General features: G+C 42.0%; 1 protein-coding gene across 1 annotated transcript in view; it reads left to right on the top strand.

Moving 5' to 3' along the window:
• Window positions 1–25,613, top strand: part of csmd2 (CUB and Sushi multiple domains 2) — a 338,221-nt gene that overhangs the window by 70,520 nt on the left and 242,088 nt on the right. Inside the window, exons 13-15 of the mRNA XM_029734626.1 lie at window positions 7,723–7,917; window positions 16,240–16,378; window positions 19,570–19,757. Coding sequence (XP_029590486.1) covers window positions 7,723–7,917; window positions 16,240–16,378; window positions 19,570–19,757 — 522 coding nt within the window. The remainder of the gene's footprint in view (window positions 1–7,722; window positions 7,918–16,239; window positions 16,379–19,569; window positions 19,758–25,613) is intronic.

The following is a 25,613-nucleotide window of genomic DNA, read 5'->3' as shown; positions in this document are numbered from 1 at the left end:
AGTGAATAGGGCACTATATAGTGAATAGGGCACTACATAGTGAATAGGGCACTATATAGTGAATAGGGCACCACATAGTGAATAGGGCACTACATATTGAATAAGGCACCACATAGTGAATACGGCACTACATATTGAATAAGGCACCACATAGTGAATACGGCACTACATAGTGAATAGGGTACCACATATTGTATAGGTCACTACATATTGTATAGGGCACCACATAGTGAATAGGGCACTACATAGTGAATAAGGCACTACATAGTGAATAAGGCACTACATAGTGAATAAGGCACTACATAGTGAATTGGACACTACATAGTGAATAAGGCACTACATAGTGAATAAGGCACTACATAGTGAATAAGTCACTACATAGTGAATAGGACACTAAATGGGGAATAAGGCACTACATAGTGAATAGGGCACTGTATAGTGAATAGGGTACTGTATAGTGAATAGGGCACTGTATAGTGAATAGGTCACTACATAGTGAATAGGGAACTACATAGTGAATAAGGCACTACATAGTGAATAGGTCACTACATAGTGAATAGGTCACTACATAGGGAATAGGACACTAAATGGGGAATAAGGCACTACATAGTGAATAGGGCATTAATAGTGAATAGATTACTACATAGTGAATAGGTCACTACATAGTGAATAGGTCACTACATAGGGAATAAGACACTAAATGGGGAATAAGGCACTACATAGTGAATAGGGCACTATACAGTGAATAGAGCACTACATTGGTCCCGTGTGGCTCAGTTGGTAGAGCATGGTATTTGCAATGCCAGGGTTGTGGGTTCATTTCCCACGGGGGACCAGTACGGAGAAAAAATGTATGAAATGTATGCATTCACTACTGTAAGTCGCTCTGGATAAGAGCGTCTGCTAAATGACGTAAATGTAAATAGTGAATAGGGCACCACATATTGTATAGGTCACTACATATTGTATAGGGCACCACATAGTGAATAGGGCACTACATAGTGAATAAGGCACTACATAGTGAATAAGGCACTACATAGTGAATAAGGCACTACATAGTGAATTGGACACTACATAGTGAATAGGACACTACATAGTGAATAGGGCACTACATAGTGAATAAGGCACTACATAGTGAATAGGGCACTACATAGTGAATAAGGCACTACATAGTGAATAGGTCACTACATAGTGAATAGGTCACTACATAGGGAATAGGACGCTAAATGGGGAATAAGGCACTACATAGTGAATAGGGCACTGTATAGTGAATAGGGCACTGTATAGTGAATAGGGCACTGTATAGTGAATAGGGCACTACATAGTGAACAGGGTGCCATTTGGGACACCATCTATTTCAACACCGTCTTATTGACTGTGTCTTGATGCCGTGAGATATAATGATCGCCAAATCCTGCGATTTGGGAAAACACACGGACGTTAATGGATTAATTAGCGAATTTGATAAATAAAGACAAGATGTTGTGAATTACCGTCAAGACCTGTTAATTGAAGCCGACAGCTAGTTCCCTCCAAGCAGCACATCTTTCACGGGCAGACCTGTTTTCTGGGGCGGGGTTTAGGGCAGGACTCCTTCCATCACTCATGTTAATTAAGCAGCTGCCGAACTATATTGAGGAGATTGTGGGTGTGTGTGTGTGTGTGTGCGTGGTTTGTGTGTGTGTGTGGGGGTGTGGGTGGGTGTGTGTGTGTGGATGGAGTGTGTGTGGGTGTGTGTGTGTGTGTGTGTGTGTGTGTGTGTGTGTGTGTGTGTGTGTGTGTGTGTGTGTGCGCGTGGTGTGTGGATGGAGTGTGTGTGTGTGGGTGTGTGTGTGGGTGTGTGTGTGTGGATGGAGTGTGTGTGGGTGTGTGTGCATGGTGTGTGGATGGAGTGTGTGTGGGTGTGTGTGTGTGTGTGGATAGAGTGTGTGGGTGGGTGTGTGTGGGTGTGTGTGCGTGCTTGTATGCGTGTGAATGGTGGTGATTGTTGGCGCATTAATAAATAAGATGGCGGTGATGGATGATGTTCCCAGTCCAATCTGGGTGCAGAGAATAATGAAGAGGAATTCAGCAACCCCAACATGTCACCCCTGTGGAGTGTGGAGTGTGTGTGTGTGTGGAGTGTGTGTGTGTGTGTGTGTGTGGATGGAGTGTGTGTGTGTGTGGAGTGTAGATGGTGTGTATGTGGAAGTGGTTTTGATTGGAGATGTAATTATTATTTTATAATTTGACATTTTTTTCTACTTTTTCATATTTTTCTCCCCTATTTCGTGATATCCAATTGGCAGTTAGTCTTGTCCCACCGCTGCAACTCCCCAAAACCCTTCCAACCCCCCCCACCCCATCCAACCCCCCCCACCCCATCCAACCCCCCCACCCCATTCAACCCTGCCACCCCATCCAACCCCCCACCCCATCCAACCCCCACAGCCCATCCAACCCCCCAGCCCATTTAACCCCCCCAGCCCATCCAACCCCCCAGCTCATCCAACCCCCCCAGCCCATCCAACCCCCCCAGCCCATCCAAACCCCCCACCCCATCCAACCCCCCCAGCCCATCCAACCCCCCCAGCCCCATCCAACCCCCCCACCCCCAGCATTTCTGCTTTCCACTGTCCGGGTCGTGTTGATAACCTTTCCAATGAAAGTTATGAAGTCAATTTAATTTACTATCAAGGTACCTTTGACACAGATTTCTGATTTTTTTAAAATATATATAAAAACTCTAAACCCATGTCAAGACTAGTTGAAGCACCAGTCGTGAACAGATGGTCCAGTTACTACTGGAGTAGCTATGCTAACGCCATCAGTCCATCTAGTAGTTTCACCAATCTCCTTTACAGCCTGTGTATATGAGACATCATGATTAGTTCTATATCTGTGTGCCTCTCTAGCCTCTCTCTGCAACTGGCATCCACCAAATACTAGACTGTTGTCGTCGTCGTCGTCCCACTCCACACACAATTTCACATAGTTTCCAGAGTCACCGTAATCATGTTCCCCTCCACACTTTGGCATTTAAAAGACTGCTATGGGGATTGGATAAATTCTCAGACAATGATACAAAGGAATCCTAGATGTACTTTCTCAGGCAAAACCTTCTCAAGCCTCAGAAGCCATCACAACTTTCCACTCCGACACGTCATTACTCTTATCGCCCTGTCTTCATGCTCTGCACACTGCTTTCAGAGTGAATAACTCACGGACACTAGAGAAGCTTTAACCAAGATTAATTCTTCCCGAAAGGTTCGACACAGCTGTATTCAGACAAAAAAAACTTCTGATCTATCATGTTTTTAATATCTCAATGTTCAAAGTTGAGCCCGAATCCAACAAAGGTGTCTATTTTACCTATTACTTTCCACTATAGACTATTCAGGTCCTTGAACCTGATCCCTATATAGACCCATGTCATCTGAACATTTAACCCTATTGATGGCTTTCAAGCTGTTACCTCTCCAGTCTTCTCTCCATATCCTCTATCGCCGCATCCTCACTATTCACCACTAATACCACCACAGCAGCAGTCCAGAAGTGAGCAGGTAGATCTACTATAACCAGACAGGTAGCTCCACTATAACAAGACAGGTAGCTCTACTATAACCAGACAGGTACCAGACAGGTAGCTCCACTATAACCAGACAGGTACCAGACAGGTAGCTCCACTATAATCAGACAGGTAGCTCCACTAAAACCAGACAGGTACCAGACAGGTAGCTCTACTATAACCAGACAGGTAGCTCCACTATAACCAGACAGGTACCAGACAGGTAGCTCCACTATAACCAGACAGGTACCAGACAGGTAGCTCCACTAAAACCAGACAGGTACCAGACAGGTAGCTCCACTAAAACCAGACAGGTACCAGACAGGTAGCTCCACTATAACCAGACAGGTACCAGACAGGTAGCTCCACTAAAACCAGACAGGTACCAGACAGGTAGCTCCACTAAAACCAGACAGGTACCAGACAGGTAGATCCACTAAAACCAGACAGGTAGCTCCACTAAAACCAGACAGGTACCAGACAGGTAGCTCCACTAAAACCAGACAGGTACCAGACAGGTAGCTCCACTAAAACCAGACAGGTACCAGACAGGTAGCTACACTAAAACCAGACAGGTAGCTCCACTAAAACCAGACAGGTACCAGACAGGTAGCTCCACTATAACCAGACAGGTACCAGACAGGTAGCTCCACTATAATCAGACAGGTATTAGACAAGTAGATCCACTGTTACGAGACAGGTAGCTCCGCTTTAACCAGACAGGTACCAGGCAGGTAGCTCCACTAAAACCAGACAGGTAGCTCCACTAAAACCAGACAGGTATCCGACAGGTAGCTCCACTATAACCAGACAGGTACCAGACAGGTACCAGACAGGTAGCACCACTATAACCAGACAGGTACCAGACAGGTAGCTCCACTAAAACCAGACAGGTAGCAGACAGGTAGCTCCACTAAAACCAGACAGGTACCAGACAGGTAGTTCCACTAAAACCAGACAGGCACCAGACAGGTAGCTCCACTAAAACCAGACAGGTATCAGACAGGTAGCTCAACAAAAAACAGACAGGTATCTCCACTAAAACCAGACAGGTAGCTCCACTAAAACCAGACAGGTAGCTCCACTAAAACCAGACAGGTACCAGACAGGTAGCTCCACTATAACCAGACAGGTACCAGACAGGTAGCTCCACTATAACCAGACAGGTACCAGACAGGTAGCTCCACTAAAACCAGACAGGTACCAGACAGGTAACTCCACTAAAACCAGACAGGTATCAGACAGGTAGCTCCACTATAACCAGACAGGTAGCTCCACTATAACCAGACAGATACCAGACAGGTAGCTCCACTAAAACCAGACAGGTACCAGACATGTAGCTCCACTAAAACCAGACAGGTAGCACCACTAAAACCAGACAGGTACCAGACAGGTAGCTCCACTAAAACCAGACAGGTAGCACCACTATAACCAGACAGGTACCAGACAGGTAGCTCCACTAAAACCAGACAGGTAGCACCACTATAACCAGACAGGTACCAGACAGGTAGCTCCACTAAAACCAGACAGGTAGCACCACTAAAACCAGACAGGTACCAGACAGGTAGCTCCACTAAAACCAGACAGGTAGCACCACTAAAACCAGACAGGTACCAGACAGGTAGCTCCACTATAACCAGACAGGTAGCACCACTAAAACCAGACAGGTACCGGACAGGTAGCTCCACTAAAACCAGACAGGTAACTCCACTATAACCAGACAGGTACCAGACAGGTAGCTCCACTAAAACTAGACAGGTAGCAGACAGGTAGCTCCACTAAAACCAGACAGGTATCAGACAGGTAGCTCCACTATAACCAGACAGGTACCAGACAGGTAGCTCCACTAAAACCAGACAGGTACCAGACAGGTAGCTCCACTATAACCAGACAGGTACCAGACAGGTAGCTCCACTATAACCAGACAGGTACCAGGCAGGTAGCTCCATTATAACTATTGCTCCACTGTATTTTAGCAAATGTATAAAAAAACAAAAACTTAAATATTTCATTTACTTAAGTATTCAGACCGTTTGCTATGAGACTCGAAATTGAGCTCAGGTGCATCCTGTTGCCAATGATCATCCTTGAGATGTTTCTACAACTTGATTGCAGTCCAGCTGTGGTTAATTATATTGATTGGATATGATTTGGAAAGGCACACACCTGTCTATATAAGGTCCCACAGTTGACAGTGAATGTCAAAGCAAAAACCAAACCATGAGGTCGAAGGAATTGTCCGTAGAGCTCCGAGACAGGATTGTGTCGATGCACAGATCTGGGGAAGGGTACCAAAAACTCTATGCAGCATTGAAAGGTCCCCAAGAACAGTGGCCTCCATCATTATTAAATGGAAGAAGTTTGGAACCACCAAGACTCTTCCTAGAGCTGGCCGACTTGCCTAATGGAACAATCGGGGGAGAAGGGCCTTGGTCAGGGAGGTGACCAAGAACACGATGGTCACTCTGACAGAGCTCCAGAGTTCCTCTGTGGAGATGGGAGAACCTTCCAGAAAGACAACCATCTCCGCAGCACTCCACCAATCAGACTTGATTGGTGGAGTGCTGGTCGGATTCACGTTCATCGTCGAAGGAATGAGCGTTACACCGAGGCCTGTACTCTGGAGCGGGATCGATTTGGAGGTGGAGGGTCTGTCATGGTCTGGGGCAGTGTGTCACAGCATCATCGGACTGAGCTTGTTGTCATTGCAGGCAATCTAAACGCTGTGCGTTACAGGGAAGACATCCTCCTCCCTCATGTGGTATCCTTCCTGCAGGCTCATCCTGACATGAACATCCAGCATGACAATGCCACCAGCCATACTGCTCGTTCTGCGCATGATTTCCTGCAAGACAAGAATGTCAGTGTTCTGCCATGGCCAGCGAAGAGCCCAGATCTCAATCCCATTGAGCACGTCTGGGACCTGTTGGATCGGAGGGTGAGGGCTAGGGCCATTCCCCCCAGAAATGTCCAGGAACTTGGTGGAAGAGTGGTGTAACATCTCACAGCAAGAACTAACAAATCTGGTGCAGTCCATGACGAGGAGATGCACTGCAGTACTTAATGCAGATGACGGTGTTTAGAGCGTTGGGCCAGTAACTGAAAGGTTGCTAGATCAAATCCCTGAGCTGACAAGTTAAAAATCTGTTGTTCTGCCCCTGAACAAGGCAGTTAACCCACTGTTCCTAGGCAGTCATTATAAATAAGAATTTGTTCTGACTTGCCTAGTTAAATAAAGGTTAAAATACTGTTACTTTTGATTTTGACGCCCCCCCCCTTTATTCAGCGAAACATTATTCAATTTCTGTTAGTCACATGTCTGTGGAACTTGTTCAATTTATGTCTCAGTTGTTGAATCTTGTTATGTTCATACAAATATTTACACATGTTAAGTTTACTGAAAATAAACACAGTTGACAGTGAGAGGACGTTTCTTTTTTCTGCTGAGTTTAGGTCCTGGATGGCAGGAAGCTAGGCCCCAGTGATGTTCTCTCTCTCTCTCTACTCTCTCTCTCTCTCTCTCTCTCTCTCTCTCTCCATCTCTCTCTCTGCATCATCTCCACAATGTTATCTGTTGTGGAAGGGCTGCATATGTTTAAATAAGGCTCGCTAAGTAAAACAAATGTGTCTATTACCGAACAGAACGATGACAAAAAAGTTTCTTGGAGAAAGTTGCTCAATTATTTAAGGGCTCAGACAATTAAATTGTGCCGTGAGAGATTAGCATTAGCCAATGAAAGGTTTATCATAGCAGTGGGTACATAGCTGGATCCTGCAGTTTGCCACTTTGAGTTTTCAGGGGCCTAACTTGATTTAGTTTTTTCTCTAATTACCCCTCCCATAGACACACATACACACCACTCTCTCACCACCACATACACACACACACACACACTCATTGATATACACACGCACACACACACCTGCCCACCCTCCAAACTACACTTCTCCCAACTCCTACTCAGTAACAGACACTGACTCTCTCTCTCCCTCTCCCTCTCTCCCTCTCTCCCTCTCCCCCTCTCTCCCTCTCTCTCTCTCTCTCTCTCTCCCCCTCCCCCTCTCTCTCTCTCTCTCTCTCTCTCTCTCTCTCTCTCCCTCTCTCTCTCTCTCTCTCTCTCTCTCTCCCCCCTCCCCCTCTCCCTCTCCCTCTCCCTCTCTCTCTCCCTCGCCAGCGTTCCGCCACAATGAGTGTCCAGACCCGGGGGTTCCAGTGAATGGGAAGAGGTTTGGTGAGAACCTCCAGCTGGGCAGCTCCATCTCCTTCCTGTGTGAGGAGGGCTTTGTGAAGACCCATGGCTCTCAGACTGTCTCCTGTATCCTGAAGGATGGAAACGTGGTCTGGGACAACGCTGTGCCACGCTGTGAAGGTGAGAGGAGAGGAATGGAGGCTATTTCTGTCTGGCTCTTGTTGTCTTTTCATCTATCTGTCCTTCTATCTCTCTTTCCTCCATTTTCTTCCCACGCTGTGAAGGTGACAGCAGACATTCCTCGTCATCTTTCTTTTTTTTAAATATATTTGTCTCTATATACGTTTAACATTTGAGTCATTTAGCAGATGTTTTTATCCAGAGCAAATTACAATTATTGCGTTAATCTTAAGTAGGTAAGTGAGACTACAACACATCACAATTGTATCAACTACATTTTCCCTTAATTAACAGAGTATTTGTCAGCATAGTCAGTTTTAGTGGGAAAAGACAAGTGCCTTTTTTTGGTGGGGGGGCAGAGGGGGGTTCAGCTGAAAATCTGTCAGACATTGTGAGAGCTGCTGCTACAGCTCCTTTTCCTTCCCTATCATTTTGCAACAATTCTAAATCCAATTGCGTGTTAAAAAAAACAAAAACAAAAAACAGTTTTGATGGCCACGATTTAAAAAAGAGCTACTCATTATTTCTCAACTGGTAATTGAAGCGTTCTTCCTCGTTCACCGTTGAAGTGGATAGACAGTTGTAGGCAGGCTGTAGTGCATCACACACTACATTTGCAATGAGCTGGAGTCAATAGCCTATGCATTTTTTGAAAAATTACTTCATTGTTTGAAACCTGAACATTTTACTTCATATTATGAGGACTGTTTTACCTTGCTTCAAAATAGCCTATTTCTCACTATCCTATTTCTCACTAGTATATTTGTAGCTAGCCTATTTCTCTCTAGCCTATTTCTAGCTAATCTATTTCTAGCTAGCCTATTTCTAACTAGACTATTTCTAGCTAGCCTGTTTCTCACTAGCCTATTTCTAACTAGCCTATTTCTAGCTAGCCTGTTTCTCACTAGCCTATTTCTAGCTAGCCTGTTTCTCACTAGCCTATTTCTCTCTAGTATATTTGTAGCTAGCCTATTTCTAACTAGCCTATTTCTCTCTAGCCTATTTCTAGCTAGCCTATTTCTAGCTAGCCTATTTCTAACTAGCCTATTTCTAGCTAGCCTGTTTCTCACTAGCCTATTTCTCTCTAGCCTATTTCTAACTAGCCTATTTCTCTCTAGCCTATTTCTAGCTAGCCTATTTCTAGCTAGCCTGTTTCTCTCTAGCCTATTTCTCTCTAGCCTATTTCTCTCTAGCCTATTTCTAACTAGCCTATTTCTCTCTAGCCTATTTCTAGCTAGCCTATTTCTAGCTAGCCTGTTTCTCTCTAGCCTATTTCTCTCTGGCCTATTTCTCTCTAGCCTATTTCTAACTAGCCTATTTCTCTCTTGCCTATTTCTAGCTAGCCTATTTCTAACTAGCCTATTTCTAGCTAGCCTGTTTCTCACTAGCCTATTTCTCTCTAGTATATTTCTAGCTAGCCTATTTCTCTCAGGTTCTATTGGTTTTCAAATCAACTTTCTTTCATTGTCTGGTAGCTAAAGACAGTCATATTATCAACCCATGCTAGATGATGATAATCCTAGTCATATTATCAACCCTTGCTAGTTGATGATGATCCTAGTCATATTAGCATCCCATGTTAGTTGATGATAATCCTAGTCATATTAGCATCCCATGTTAGTTGATGATAATCCTAGTCATATTAGCAACCCATGCTAGTTGATGATAATCCTAGTCATATTAGCATCCCATGTTAGTTGATGATAATCCTAGTCATATTAGCATCCCATGTTAGTTGATGATAATCCTAGTCATATTAGCAACCCATGCTAGTTGTTGCATCTTTAGATCTCCCCTGTTTCTTAATGTATGATGGATATTTAAATCTCTGTCACATGAAACCCCTCACTTGTGCGGTCCGCTTATGACAACAGTGTTTACCAAATAGTCCCGCTCGTAGCCTACTGCGTTGTGCACATTGTTGCGCTTATAAAGTGAAGATTTGTTTTTGTTTATCAACATTTTAAGCTAAACGTTCTGATCTGTTGCATCCGCCTCATTGCTTTTTAAAGTTGTAAGAATTTGAATTTGAAATGGTTTGGAATAGGCTATTTCTTTCTCGCATAGAATGACAAGCTGACTAATAGAATGGGTTAACTTTTCTATCATGGGGCAATAGTAGATTGACATAGGCTAGTGGTTTTACGGTTTGATACTTTTGGCTAAGGAAAAGTAAATGTAAAAAGCTATTCTAACATCTTCAAAGTGCGCATCGGGAATTTGGTAAGAAGGAAATACATTGTTGCATCCTCATGTTGCATGTTCTGTTCATGGACACTTTAATATACCCAAGAATATTAAAGTGTCTTTTTACTGGCTCAGCCTGTTATCAACCCTTAGTAAACTTAAAAAAAATATATATTGTGTTTGACCAGATACAATGCTAGTTTACAGAAAACAAATTGACATCAAACATTCAACTTGCTTATAGGGAAGGATATCCTCTTACATTTAGACGTTCCGCTAGTGGAACACCTGCTCCAATATCCAATGATGTGCGTGGCGTGAAATACAAACTCCTCTAAAATCCGAAAACTTCAATTTTTCAAACATATGACTATTTTACACCATTTTAAAGACAAGACTCTCCTTTATCTAACCACACTGTCCGATTTCAAAAAGGCTTTACAGCGAAAGCAAAACATTAGATTATGTCAGCAGAGTACCCAGCCAGAAATAATCAGACACCCATTTTTCAAGCTAGCATATAATGTCACAAAAACCCAGAAGACAGCTAAATGCAGCACTAACCTTTGATGATCTTCATCAGATGACACACCTAGGACATTATGTTATACAATACATTCATGTTTTGTTCAATCAAGTTCATATTTATATCAAAAACCAGCTTTTTACATTAGCATGTGACGTTCAGAACTAGCATACCCCCCACAAACTTCCGGTGAATTTACTAAATTACTCACGATAAACGTTCACAAAAAAACATAACAATTATTTTAAGAATTATAGATACAGAACTCCTCTATGCACTCGACATGTCCGATTTTAAAATAGCTTTTCGGTGAAAGCACATTTTGCAATATTCTCAGTAGATAGCCCAGCCATCACGGCTAGCTATTTAGACACCCAGCAAGTTTAGCACTCACCAAAGTCAGATTTACTATAAGAAAAATGTTATTACCTTTGCTGTCTTCGTCAGAATGCACTCCCAGGACTTCTACTTCAATAACAAATGTTGGTTTGGTCCCAAATAATCCATAGTTATGTTCAAATATCCTCTGTTTTGTTCGTGCGTTCAAGACACTATCCGAAGGGTGACGCGCCTGACGCGTTTCGTGACAAAAAAATTCTACATTTTCCATTACCGTACTTCGAACCATGTCAATCGTAAAAAAGCGATAATATTCCGACCGGGAAACCCTGTTTACGTTCAAAGACAGAGAAAATAAAAACATGGTGTCGCCTCGTGCACGCGCCTCAGTCTCATTGTCCTCTGATCGACCACTATCCAAATGCGCTACTGTTTTTCAGCCAGGGGCTCCAAAGACATCATTCACCGGTTTGCCGCCTTCTGAGAGCCTATGGGAGCCGTAGGAAGTGTCACATTACAGCAGAGATCCTCAGTTTTCAATAAAGAGAGTGTTAAAGCCCAAGAAATGGTCAGACAGGCCACTTCCTGTAAGGAATCTTCTCAGGTTTTTGCCTGCCATATGAGTTCTGTTATACTCACAGACACCATTCAAACAGTTTTAGAAACTTTAGGGTGTTTTCTATCCAAAGCCAATAATTATATGCATATTCTAGTTTCTGGGCAGTAGTAATAACCAGATTAAATCGGGTACGTTTTTTATCCGGCCGTGCAAATACTGCCCCCTATCCCCAACAGGTTTAAGAATAATTTCTTTATTTACAATGGCGGCCTACCCCTTGCCAAACCCTAACCCGGACGACGCTGGACCAATTGTGCGGCGTCTTATGGGACTCCAAATCACGGCCGGTTGAGATACAGCCTGGAATCAAACCAGGGTCTGTAGTGATGCCTCTAGCACTAAGGTGCAGTGCCTTAGACCTCTGCGCCACTCGGCAAGTTTGTGGCGCAGCCGAGTGCATTATATTGTAACATAACATATTTAAATATGACAAAAAAATAATTCTAAATTGTTATACAGTATACGACGATAGTAAATGTAGAACACGCGCACATTATTACTATAATTACATATATTTCTTCCTTCCTTAACCATGGAGAGAGTTTTAAAATGCTCCTAAGAACAATTTAACCAGGCACCCTAGACTAGAGCGTCTACAGGGTCTGCGCAGCAGGCTGAATTTTGGCGTCCCTACTTAGAGTGAATGCATATCTAATATAGCAAGCTAGCCCGGCGCAAGCGTTAGCGGTCCTCCTAACAGTCAATGCATATCTAATATGATGCTACTAGCGTTAGCACTCCTCCTCAGAGTCAATGCAAATCTAATATGATGCTACTAGCATTTGCGCTCCTCCTGAGAGTCAATGCAAATCTAATATGATGCTACTAGCATTAGCGCTCCTCCTGAGAGTCAATGAATATCTAATATGATGCTACTAGCGTTAGCGCTCCTCCGTAAGGGTCTCATTAGGCTTTTCGTTCATGCTAATTGAAGTGGGGCATTACAGATGTCCCCTCTTTGTCATTGAGAGCTGCTTGAGCGTTATCTAGAGTCCTCCTGAGACCGTCTATCCAGGAGCAGCATTGTGGCGTAAAGTCTTTAACTGGTTTCAATCACAAGAGAAGACGACATACGACCACAATGCTTCGGTGCAGTGTTGTGGAATGAGTCTGGGTTATGCGTCATGCTTAATAGACAGAATCATAGTCAAAATCATAATCAGCCTCATTAGCATGTTATTGGTTAGGATGTTGGAGCTTGTGTGTTATATATATATATATATATATATATATATATATATATATATATATATATATATATATGAGAGAGAGAGAAGGAGAGAAAGAAACGGAGAGAAGGAGAGAAGGAGAGAAGGAGAGAAAGAAACGGAGAGAAGGAGAGAAAGAGAGAAAGAAATGGAGAGAAAGAAACGGAGAGAAGGAGAGAAGGAAAAGGAGAGAAGGAAACGGAGTGAAGGAGAGAAGGAGAGAAAGAAACGGAGAGAAGGAGAGAAAGAAACAGGGAGATAGAGAGAGAGAAACAGGGAGATAGAGAGAGAGAAACAGGGAGATAGAGAGAGAGAAACAGGGAGATAGAGAGAGAGAAACAGGGAGATAGAGGAGAGTTCATACAGACAGTTCATACAGACAGTTCATACAGACAGACAGATGGGCCCAAAACAGCACAGAAGAATACCAGAAAGCAACCTGTAACCAAAATATTGGAAAAAAATCTTAACAAGAGGAATTAGCAATACAAAATGGTGACATATGGACAACCCATTTTAAAACACTCTACTACACCGTTCAAATTGACAAACACAGAACAACGCCAAATTCATGAGAAGTTGAATGGATTAGAAAAAGCTATAAAGGACAAACAAAATCCATTGGACTCCCCAATTACTGACCAGGAGCTCTATAAGAAATTTCAGGCTCTCAAATTTAAAAAAGCATGTGGACCTGATGGCATCCTAAATGAGATGCTCAAACTTACTAGTGCAAAAGTTCAATTGGCTATATTATAACTGTTTAATTTGATCCTGAGTGTAGGTTATTTCCCTGACATCTGGAATCAAGGACTCATAACCCCAATCTATAAGAACGGAAACAAATTTGACCCTAACAATTATAGAGGCATTTGTGTGAAAAGTAACCTGGGGAAGATTTTCTGTTGTATTATAAATGTTAGAGTTCTAAACTTCCTTAATAAGCACAATGTCTTGAGTAAAAGCCAAATTGGATTTATACTAAAACATCGCACAACTGATCATATTTACACCTTACACACCCTGATAGAGAAACATGTCCACCAAAATAATACCAAAATGTATGCTTGCTTTATCGACTTCCAAAAAGCATTTGATTCAATTTGGCATACAGGACTGATCTACAAAGTTATTGAAAGTGATGGGGGGGTAAAACATATGACATAATTAAATCAATGTATACTGGCAATACGTGCAGCATTAGAATTGGCAAGAAAATAACATAATTATTTAACCGGGGCGGGGCCTTTGTCAGGGTTGCAATCTGAGCCCTGCACTCTTCAATATTTACATCAACGAATTGGCCACTATTCTAGAAAAATCCTCAGCCCCTGGTGTTAGTCTCCACAACTCAGAAGTTAAATGCCTGCTCTTCACAGATTACCTATTCCTGCTGTCACCCACAACACATGGCCTACAGCAGAGCCTGGACCTGCTAGAGCAGTACTGCCAGACCTGGGCCTGCAAAACAAGATTTCATCAAATGGGACAAACACCCCATAGAAACCCTGCATGCAGAGTTCTGTAAGATTCTCCTACATGTCCAGAGGAAAACTACAAACAATGCATGCAGGGCAGAATTAGGCCAATATCCACTAATAAAAAAAAAGAGCAATTAAGTTTTGGAAACATCTAAAATACAGTGACCCCCTCTCATATCATTACCAAGCCCTACAATGCCAAGAGCTGAGCAAATAAAATAGTTCCCTCATCCAGCTGGTCCTGGGGCTGAGTTCACAAACCTGTTCTACTAACACACTGAAGCCTCAGGACCCTCATCCAATCAATCAGAATAAACCAAATTACAACACAGTCAAAACAAAACGACATTACTTATTTGGAAGCACAAACACAAAGCAAAATGCAGTGCTATCTGGCCCTAAATCGACAGTACACCGTGGCTAAATATTTGACCATGGTTACTGATCAAAACCTAAGAAAAACCTTGACAAAGTACAGGCTCAGTGAGCACAGCCTTGCCATTGAGACAGGTAGACACAGGAAAACCTGGCTCCCTGTAGAGGAAAGCCTGTGCAACCACTGCACAACAGCAGAACCTGAGACGGAGCTGCATTTCCTGACAAAATGTCAAAAATATAAAACAATTAGAGAGTGTCATTTCCCCAAATTTGAAACCCTTATTCAATTTTGATTCTATTTTTTAATTTTTAATTTTATATTGTAAATATCCAAAATAAGCTTTGGCAATATGTACATTGTTACGTCATGCCAATAAAGCGAATTGAATTGAATTCAGAGAGATAGAGAGAGAGAGATGTTTGAACATCCTGTCTGTTGTGCGATGATGTAAGTGGTTTATGTTTAATTATGAAATACATACCAGTATGCCATTGTGTCAGCTTAGTATTGTTGGCACAGATTTATGTTATTCAATGACATTTAGAAACATTTACACAGGCACATTAGCGAGCAGCCAAGCAAGTCTCATATCATATACTGTTGTGTGATGATCAAAGTTGTTTCTGTTCAGTGTGATACACGATGTAGGATTTATGTTAATCAAAGACATTTGCACATTTGCTAGAACACACACACACACACACACCCTTCCACCCTCCCCTTTCCAGCCACCCATCCACTCAGTCTCTGAAGTAATGTTTGACATTCAGTCAGTCTCTGAAGTGATGTTTGACCTTCAGTCAGTCTCTGAAGTGATGTTTGACCTTCAGTCAGTCTCTGAAGTAATGTTTGACCTTCAGTCAGTCTCTGAAGTGATGTTTGACCTTGAGTTCCAGTAATTGTCAACCATTTCCATGACAGTGGACACAGTGAACACGTTGGGCACACTGACCTGTTGCACCCTCTACAACCACTGTGATTTATATTATTTGACCCTGTTGGTCATCTATGAACGTTTGAACATCTTGGCCATGTTCTGTTATAATCTCCACCTGGCACAGCCAGAAGAGGACTGGTTCCTCCCTAGGTTTCTTCCTAGGTTCCTGCCTTTCAAGGGAGTTTTTCCTAGCCACCGTGCTTCTACGTATGCATTGCTTGCTCTTTGGGTTTTTAGGCTGGGTTTCTGAATAAAGCAGTGACTTCTGCTGATGTAAAAAAGAGCTTTATAAATACATTTGATTGATTGATAGACACATTGAACACAGTGGAAACACTGGACACAGTGGACATATTGAACACAGTGGACTCATTGAACACAGTGGACTCATCGAAAACACTGAACACAATGGACACATTGGACACATTGAACACATTGGACACAATGGACATACTGAACACAGTGGACACATACAGTACATGACTGAGATGTACTGTATAATATATTCTCTGTCTCCACCTCTCCCTCTTTTTTCTATAATCTCACTCATCTCTTCCCTCCTCTCCTTCCTCCCTCTCCTTCTCTCTCCCTCCTCCCTCTTCACATATCCATCCACCCTCACCTCTTCTCTTCCCCTGTTCCTCAGCTCCGTGCGGAGGTGATCTGAAGGCTCCTAGTGGAATCATCCTGTCCCCTGGTTGGCCAGAGCTCTATAAGGAGGCTCTTAACTGTGAGTGGGTCATCGAGGCTCAGCCAGGATACCCCATCAAGATCATTTTCGACAAGTGAGTCAGGACACAAAAAGGTCCTCTTTCTCGCTACCTTTTATGTCTTTCATTCTGCCTCTCGCTATCTCTCGCTCTCTCTCGCTCACTCTCTCTCTCTCACTTTCACTTTCACTCTCAGGGCTCTAAAGTGCGAGCTACTAAATATTTTTCTGTGGAACCTGGTATTTTTATTTGGGAGCACCATTCCCTCAGATAATAATTGTTACTAATAATTAGGCTTCACTTTACCACAGCCACCAAGTTCCATGGAGCCGCTGCATGCCTCCAGTTCCCGGGCCATACACGCCAAACCAAGCCACGTCCCTTCTCACTCAAGCAGGCAACACGCAGTTTCTCCAGGGTGTTTATTCTCTCTCAGGAAGCTGTCAATATATGAAAAAGATATTCTACCGAAGAGAAGAAAAAAAACAAACAGTGCTGCTCTTTCCACATTGCGTCTAAATACGAATCCAGAGGTTTTCTTTATTATTCGATTAGTTTGTGTCTATATCTCTAATACGGGTTAGTTTGTGTCTATATCTCTAATACGGGTTAGTTTGTGTATATACCTCTAATACGGGTTAGTTTGTGTATATATCTCTAATACGGGTTAGTTTGTGTATATATCTCTAATACGGGTTAGTTTGTGTCTATATCTCTAATCAAATCAAATCAAATCAAATTTATTTATATAGCCCTTCGTACATCAGCTGAAATCTCAAAGTGCTGTACAGAAACCCAGCCTAAAACCCCAAACAGCAAGCAATGCATGTGAAAGAAGCACGGTGGCTGGGAAAAACTCCCTAGGAAAAACTCCTGAGAAAGGCCAAAAACCTAGGAAGAAACCTAGAGAGGAACCAGGCTATGAGGGGTGGCCAGTCCTCTTCTGGCTGTGCCGGGTGGATATTATAACAGAACATGGTCAAGATGTTAAAATGTTCGTAAATGACCAGCATGGTCAAATAATAATAATCATAGTAATTGTCGAGGGTGCAACAAGCACGTCCGGTGAACAGGTCAGGGTTCCGTAGCCGCAGGCAGAACAGTTGAAACTGGAGCAGCAGCATGGCCAGGTGGACTGGGGACAGCAAGGAGTCATCATGCCAGGTAGTCCTAGGGCTCAGGTCCTCCGAGAGAAAGAAAGAAAGAGAGAATTAGAGAGAGCATATTTACATTCACACAGGACACCGGATAAGACAAGAGAATACTCCAGATGTAACAGACTGACCCTAGCCCCCCGACACATAAACTACTGCAGCATAAATACTGGAGGCTGAGACAGGAGGGATCAGAAGACACTGTGGCCCCATCCGATGATACCCCCGGACAGGGCCAAACAGGCAGGATATAACCCCACCCACTTTGCCAAAGCACAGCCCCCACACCACTAGAGGGATATCTACAACCACCAACTTACCGTCCGAAGACAAGGCCGAGTATAGCCCACAAAGATGTCCGCCACGGCACAACCCAAGGGGGGGGGCGCCAACCCAGACAGGAAGACCACGTCAGTGGCTCAACCTACTCAAGTGACGCACCCCTCCCATGGACGGCATGGAAGAACACCAGTAAGTCAGTGACTCAGCCCCTGTAAAAGGGTTAGAGGCAGAGAATCCCAGTGGGAAGAGGGGAACCGACAAGGCAGAGACAGCAAGGGCGGTTCGTTGCTCCAGCCTTTCCGTTCACCTTCACACTCCTGGGCCAGACTATACTTAATCATAGGACCTACTGAAGAGATAAGTCTTCAGTAAAGACTTAAAGGTTGAGACTGAGTCTGCGTCTCTCACATGGGTAGGCAGACCATTCCATAGAAATGGAGCTCTATAGGAGAAAGCCCTACCTCCAGCCGTTTGCTTAGAAATTCTAGGGACAATTAGGCGGCCTGCGTCTTGTGACCGTAGCGTACGTGTAGGTATGTACGGCAGGACCAAATCGGAAAGATAGGTAGGAGCAAGCCCATGTAATGCTTTGTAGGTTAGCAGTAAAACCTTGAAATCAGCCCTTGCCTTAACAGCCCTTGCCTTAATACGGGTTAGTTTGTGTATATACCTCTAATACGGGTTAGTTTGTGTATATACCTCTAATACGGGTTAGTTTGTGTATATATCTCTAATACGGGTTAGTTTGTGTATATACCTCTAATACGGGTTAGTTTGTGTATATACCTCTAATACGGGTTAGTTTGTGTATATACCTCTAATACGGGTTAGTTTGTGTATATACCTCTAATACGGGTTAGTTTGTGTATATACCTCTAATACGGGTTAGTTTGTGTATATATCTCTAATACGGGTTAGTTTGTGTATATACCTCTAATACGGGTTAGTTTGTGTATATACCTCTAATACGGGTTAGTTTGTGTATATATCTCTAATACGGGTTAGTTTGTGTATATACCTCTAATACGGGTTAGTTTGTGTATATACCTCTAATACGGGTTAGTTTGTGTATATATCTCTAATACGGGTTAGTTTGTGTATATATCTCTAATACGGCTAAGTTTGTGTATAAATCTCTAATACGGGTTAGTTTGTGTATATATCTCTAATACGGGTTAGTTTGTGTATATATCTCTAATACGGGTTAGTTTGTGTATATACCTCTAATACGGGTTAGTTTGTGCATATCTCTAATACGGGTTAGTTTGTGTATATATCTCTAATACGGGTTAGTTTGTGTATATACCTATAATACGGGTTAGTTTGTGTATATATCTCTAATATGGGTTAGTTTGTGTACATACCTCTAATACGGGTTAGTTTGTGTATATATCTCTAATACGGGTTAGTTTGTGTATATATCTCTAATACGGGTTAGTTTGTGTATATACCTCTAATACGGGTTAGTTTGTGTCTATATCTCTAATACGGGTTAGTTTGTGTATATATCTCTAATACGGGTTAGTTTGTGTATATATCTCTAATACGGGTTAGTTTGTGTATATATCTCTAATGCAGGTTGATACTAGTGGTAGTGTAGATCAGCATTGTTGTTTGTGCAACGGCATGTTCTGAATCAGATAGCCTGTTCTAAAATACTTTTCTAAATGTAACATGTATTCAAATGTTATTAGGGTCCCCTGGGAAACACTGACCAACATTTGGTTCCTACTCAGATTCCTGTTCACCCATTGGTTGTTCCCTCAGATTCCTGTTAACCCATTGGTTGTTCCCTCAGATTCCTGTTAACCCATTGGTTGTTCCCCCCAGGTTTCGTACTGAGGTAAACTATGACGTGCTGGAAGTGCGTGACGGCCGGTTCCCCTCCTCGCCTCTGATTGGTAGTTACCAGGGTACCCAGGTGCCCCAGTTCCTCATCAGCACCTCCAACTTCCTGTTCCTTCTCTTTTCCACCGACAAGAGCCACTCGGACATCGGATTCCGCATCCGTTATGAGAGTAAGACTTTGTGTTTGTTGTTTTTTTAGGTCATCTTAGCCACCAACCAGTAAACATTTGTGATAATTACTAATGGATCCAGAACAAACATTTGAGAAACTCTGAAATGATCCCTACATTTCTTCCTTTCCTCAATGACAAAAAGTATAACCAAATATATTCCAGATTAGTCTGCTTTACGTGACAGAGCCCACCATTACAAATAACCTGCCGATAATGTATAGTACCAAAAGTTTGGACACAAGGTTTTTCTTTATTTTTTTACTATTTTCTACATTGTAGAATAATAGTGAAGACATCACAACTATAAAATAACACATATGGAATTGTGTAGTAACCAACAAAAAGTTTTAAAACTAATCAAAATATATTTTATATTTTAGATTCTTCAATGTAGCCACCCTTTGCATTGTTGACAGCTTTGTACACTCTTGGCATTCTATCAACCAGTTTCACCTGGAATGGTTTTCAAACAGTCCTGAAGAAGTTCCCATATATGCTGAGCAATTGTTGTCTGCTTTTCCTTCACTCCGCGGTCCAACTCATCCCAAACCATCTCAACAATGTCTCACAAAGACACGGTGGTTGGAAACAAAAATCTCAAATTTGATGTTGAGATGTGTCTGTTACTTGAACTCTGTGAAGCATTTATTTGGGCTGCAATTTCTGAGGCTGGTAACTCTAATGAACATATTCTCTGCAGCAGAGGTAACTCTGGGTCTTCCTTTCCTGTGGCGGTCCTCATGAGAGCCAGTTTCATCATAGCGCTTGATGGTTTTTGTGACAGCTCTAGAAGAAACTTTTAAAGTTCTTGAAATTTTCCGGATTGACTGACCTTCATGTCTTAAAGTAATGATGGACTGTTGTTTTTCTTTGCTTATTTCAGCTGTTCTTGCCATAATATGGACTTGGTCTTTTATCAAATAGGGCTATCTTCTGTAAACCCACCCCTTCCTTGTCACAATACAACTGATTGCCAAAAAAGCATTAAGAAGGAAAGAAATTGCCCAAATGTACTTTTAACAAGGCACGCCTGTTAATTGGAATGCATTCCAGGTGACTACCAAATGAAATGTTATTGGTCACATACACGTGATTAGCAGATGTTATTGCAGGTGTAGCGAAAGGCTTGTGCTTCTAGCTCGGACAGTGCAGTAATATCTTACAAGTAATATCTAACAAGTAATATCTATACACAACATATACTTAATACACACAAATCAAAGTTGGAATGAATTAAGACTATATACAGTTGAAGTCGGAAGTATACACTTAGGTTGGAGTCATTAAAACTGGTTTTACAACCACTCCACAAATTTCTTGTTAACAACTATAGTTTTGGAAAGTCAGTTAGGACATCTACTTTGTGCATGACACAAGTAATTTGTCCAACAATTGTTTACAGACAGATTATTTCACTTATAATTCACTCTATCACAATTCCAGTGGGTCAGAAGTTTACATACTAAGTTGACTGTGCCTTTAAACAGCTTGGAAAATTCAAGAAAATTATGTCATGGCTTTAGAAGCTTCTGACATCATTTGAGTCAATTGGAGTTGTACCTGTGGATGTATTTCAAGGCCTACCGTCAAACTCAGTGCCTCTTTGCTTGACATCATGCGAAAATCAAAAGAAATCAGCCAAGACCTCAGATAAAACATTGTAGACCTCCACAAATCTGGTTCGTCCTTGGGAGTAATTTCAAAATGCCTGAAGGTACCACATTCATCTATACAAACAATAGTATGCAAGTAAAAACACCATGGGACCCCGCAGCCGTCATACCGCTCAGGAAGGAGACTCGTTCTGTCTCCTAGAAATGAATGTACTTTGGTGCGAAAAGTTCAAATAAATCCCAGAACAACAGCAAAGGACCTTGTGAAGATGCTGGAGGAAACAGGTACAAAAGTATCTACATCCACAGTAAAACGAGTCCTATATCGACATAACCTGAAAGGCCGCTCAGCAAGGAAGAAACCACTGCTCCAAAACCGCCATAAAAAAGTCAGACTACAGTTTGCAACTGCACATGGGGACAAAGATTGGACTTTTTGGAGAAATGTCCTCTGGTCTAATGAAACAAAAATACAACAGTTTGGCCATAATGACCATCGTTATGTTTGGAGGAAAAAGGGAGGCTTGCAAGCCGAAGAACACCTTCCCAGCCTTGAATCACGGGGGTGGCAGCATCATGTTGTGGGGTGCTTTGCTGCAGGAGGGACTGGTGCCCTTCACAAAATAGATGGCATCTTGAGGCAGAGAAATTATGTGGATGTATTGAAGCAACTTCTCAAGACATCAGTCAGGAAGTTAAAGCTTGGTCGCAAATGGGTCTTCCAAACTGACAATGACCCCTGGCATACTTCCAAAGATGAGGCAAAATGGCTTTAGGACAACAAAGTCAAGGTATTGGAGTGGCCATCACAAAGCCCTGACCTCAATCCCATAGAAACTGTGTGGGCAGAACTGAAAAAGCGTGTGCGAGCGAGGAGGCCTACAAACCTGACTCAGTTACACCAGCTCTGTCAGGAGGAATGTGCCAAAATTCACCCAACTTATTGTGGGAAGCTTGTGGAAGGCTACCCAAATTGTTTGACCCAAGTTAAACAATTTAAAAGCAATGCTACCAAATACTAATTGAGTGTATATAAACTTCTGACCCACTGGGAATGTAATGAAAGAAATAAAAGCTCAAATAAATCATTCTCTCTACTATTATTCTGACATTTCACATTCTTAAAATAAAGTGGTGATCCTAACTGACCTAAGACAGGGAATTTTTACTTGGATTAAATGTCAGGAATTGTGAAAAACTGAGTTTAAATGTATTTGGCTAAGGTGTATGTAAACTTCCGACTTCAAATGTACATATGGACGAGCGATGTCAGAGCGGAACGGATTAAGATACAGTAGGATAGTATAGAATACAGTATATACATATGAGATGAGTAATACCTAGACTAAGGTACAATAGAATAGAATACAGTATATACATATGAGATGAGTAATACATAGACTAAGATACAGTAGAATAGTATAGAATACAGTATATACATATGAGATGAGTAATGCCAGATATGTAAACATTAATAAAGTGACTAGTGTTCCATTCCTTAAAGTGGCCAGTGATTTCTAGTCTATGCCTATAGGCAGCAGCCTATAATGTGCTGCTGATGGCTGTTTAACAGTCTGATGGCCTTGAGATAGAAGCCGTTTTTCAGTCTCTCGGTCCCAGCTTTGATGCACCTGTACTGACCTCGCCTTCTGGATTGTAGCGGGGTGAACAGGCAGTGGCTCGGGAGGTTGATGTCCTTTATGATCTTTTTGGCCTTCCTGTGACATCAGGTGCTGTAGGTGTCCTGGAGGGCGGGTAGTTTGCCCCCGGTAATACGTTGGAGAGACCGCACCCTCCTCTGGAGAGCCTTGCGGTTGCGGGCGGCACAGTTGCTGTAACAGCCTGACAGTATGCTTTCAATTGTGCATCTGTAAAAGTTTTTGAGGGTTTTAGGTGACATTCGTTAGCCTCCTGAAGTTGAAGAGGCTCTGTTGCGTCTTCTTCACCACGCTGTCTGTGTGTGTAGCTGATTGAGAGAATGCCAAACGTGTGCAAAGCTGTCTTCAGGACAAAAGGTTGGCTACTTCAAAGAATCTCAAAAATAAAACATATTTTGATTTCTTCTACAATTTTTTTTTGTTACTACATGATTCCATATGTGTTATTTCATAGTTTTGATGTCTTCACTATTATTCTACAATGTAGAAAATAGTAAAAATAAAGAAAAATCCCGGAATGAGTAGTTGTATCCAAACTTTTGACTGTTACTGTATATGTGACCGACCGGATCAATTCGGTCTTATATCAACATTTGAATAGTGTTTTAAAAAAAATAAAAGTATGATACGCTACAGTTGAGGAACAATGGAAAAGTAATTCTGCTTTGAAAGTTGATAAACTTTTGAGAAAATGGACCTTGATTGAATAGGTACTGTACACCTTTGTCTACACCCATTCAGAAACGTTCACACCCTTTTAAGCCTTAATAACCCCACCCATCTCTTTAAGGTTTCACATGTGAGGCCATGTACTGAACAGAGTGAGTACGGCGATGTAAACAACCAAAGGTTTCAATACTAGACTACATCTATTTACTTGTCTGTAGACAGTTGTCGCATTGACATCGTGAACATTCTATTGTTGTCCGACATCAAACTTGTTGTTGTCGTTATGAAAAAGTATAAACACAAAAATGACAGGTTGCATGACATCAGCAGCCTGGTGTTCCAAAATAGCATAACTGGTGTATTTTAACACCAATTGTCTGAACGTCAACAGTGAAGAGGCAACTCCGGGGTGCTGGCATTCTAGGCAGAGTTGCAAAGAAAAAGCCATATCTCAGACTGGCCAATAAAAATAAAAGATTAAGATGGGCAAAAGAACACAGACACTGGACAGAGGAACTCTGCCTAGAAGGCCAGCATCCCGGAGTCGCCTCTTCACTGTTGACATTGAGACTGGTGTTTTGCAGGTACTATTTAACAAAGTTGCAAGTTGAGGATTTGTGAGGCGTCTGTTTCTCAAACTAGACACTCTAATGTACTTGTCCTCTTGCTCAGTTGTGCACCGGAGCCTCCCACTCCTCTTTCTATTCTGGTTAGAGCCAGTTTGCGCTGTTCTGTAAAGGGAGTAGTACACAGCATTGTACCAGATCTTCAGTTTCTTGGCAATTTCTCGCATAAAATAGCCTTCATTTCTCAGAACAAGAATATACTGACAAGTTTCAGAAGAAAGTTATCTGTTTCTGGCCATTTTGAGCCTGTAGTCGAACCCACAAATGCTGATGCTTCAGATACTCAACTAGTCTAAAGAAGGCCAGTTTTATTGCTTCTTTAATCAGCAAAACAGTTTTCAGCTGTGCTAACATAATTGCAAAAGGGTTTTCTAATGGTCAATTAAAATTATAAACGTGTATTAGCTAACACAACGTGCCATTGGAACACAGGAGTGATGGTTGATAATAATGGGCCTCTGTACGCCTATGTAGATATTCCATAAAAAACCTGCCTTTTCCAGCTACAATAGTCATTTACAACATTAACAATGTCTACACTGCATTTCTGATCAATTTTATGTTATTTTAATGGACAGAAAACTAACCTTTCTTACAAAAACAAGGACATTTCTAAGTGACACCAAACTTTTGAATGGTAGTGTATTTGTCACATGCACCGAATACAACAGGTGTAAACCTTACAGTGAAATGCTTACTTAAATTCATGCCAACAATGCAGTTTTAAGAAAAATACCCCAAAACATAAATAAAAGTAACAAATAATTAAAGAGCAGCAGTAAAATAGTGTGTGACGAAATAAAAGCAGGGCATTCTACCGGAGAATTTTAGAACTTGGCCTAAAGTTATATTCTAATTTGACTTTGGTGCAGGTCATTTTGTTCTTCACATTACCGTCTCTGATAAACACACACTATATCAAATCAAATCCAAATCTATTTGTCACATGCACAGGATATAGAAGGTGTAAATGGTACAGTGAAATGGTTACTTGCATAGTGGAGTCATTTGTTTAGACATGTAGCTAGCTAGCTAAAGAATTAATTATAATCCCAACTCATAACGTTACTACCCTGCATGAATTTACAGGTAGCTAAAGCTAACCAAATAGGTTCAATGTTAGCTAGCTAGCTAACATTAGGCTATAACTAGCAATGCAAATGGATCTGAGATACGAATAATGTTACTACACAGATCGTACATGTAACGTTAGCTAGCGAGCCAGCTAGCGAGCTAACATTAGCTAGCTAGCTAACAGTACGCTTTAACTTGCACTAAAAATGACTT

Source organism: Salmo trutta, chromosome 36 (assembly GCF_901001165.1).
Source record: "Salmo trutta chromosome 36, fSalTru1.1, whole genome shotgun sequence".
In the NCBI taxonomy this organism is placed as follows: domain Eukaryota; kingdom Metazoa; phylum Chordata; class Actinopteri; order Salmoniformes; family Salmonidae; genus Salmo; species Salmo trutta.
This window is presented reverse-complemented; position numbering and strand designations above follow the sequence as displayed.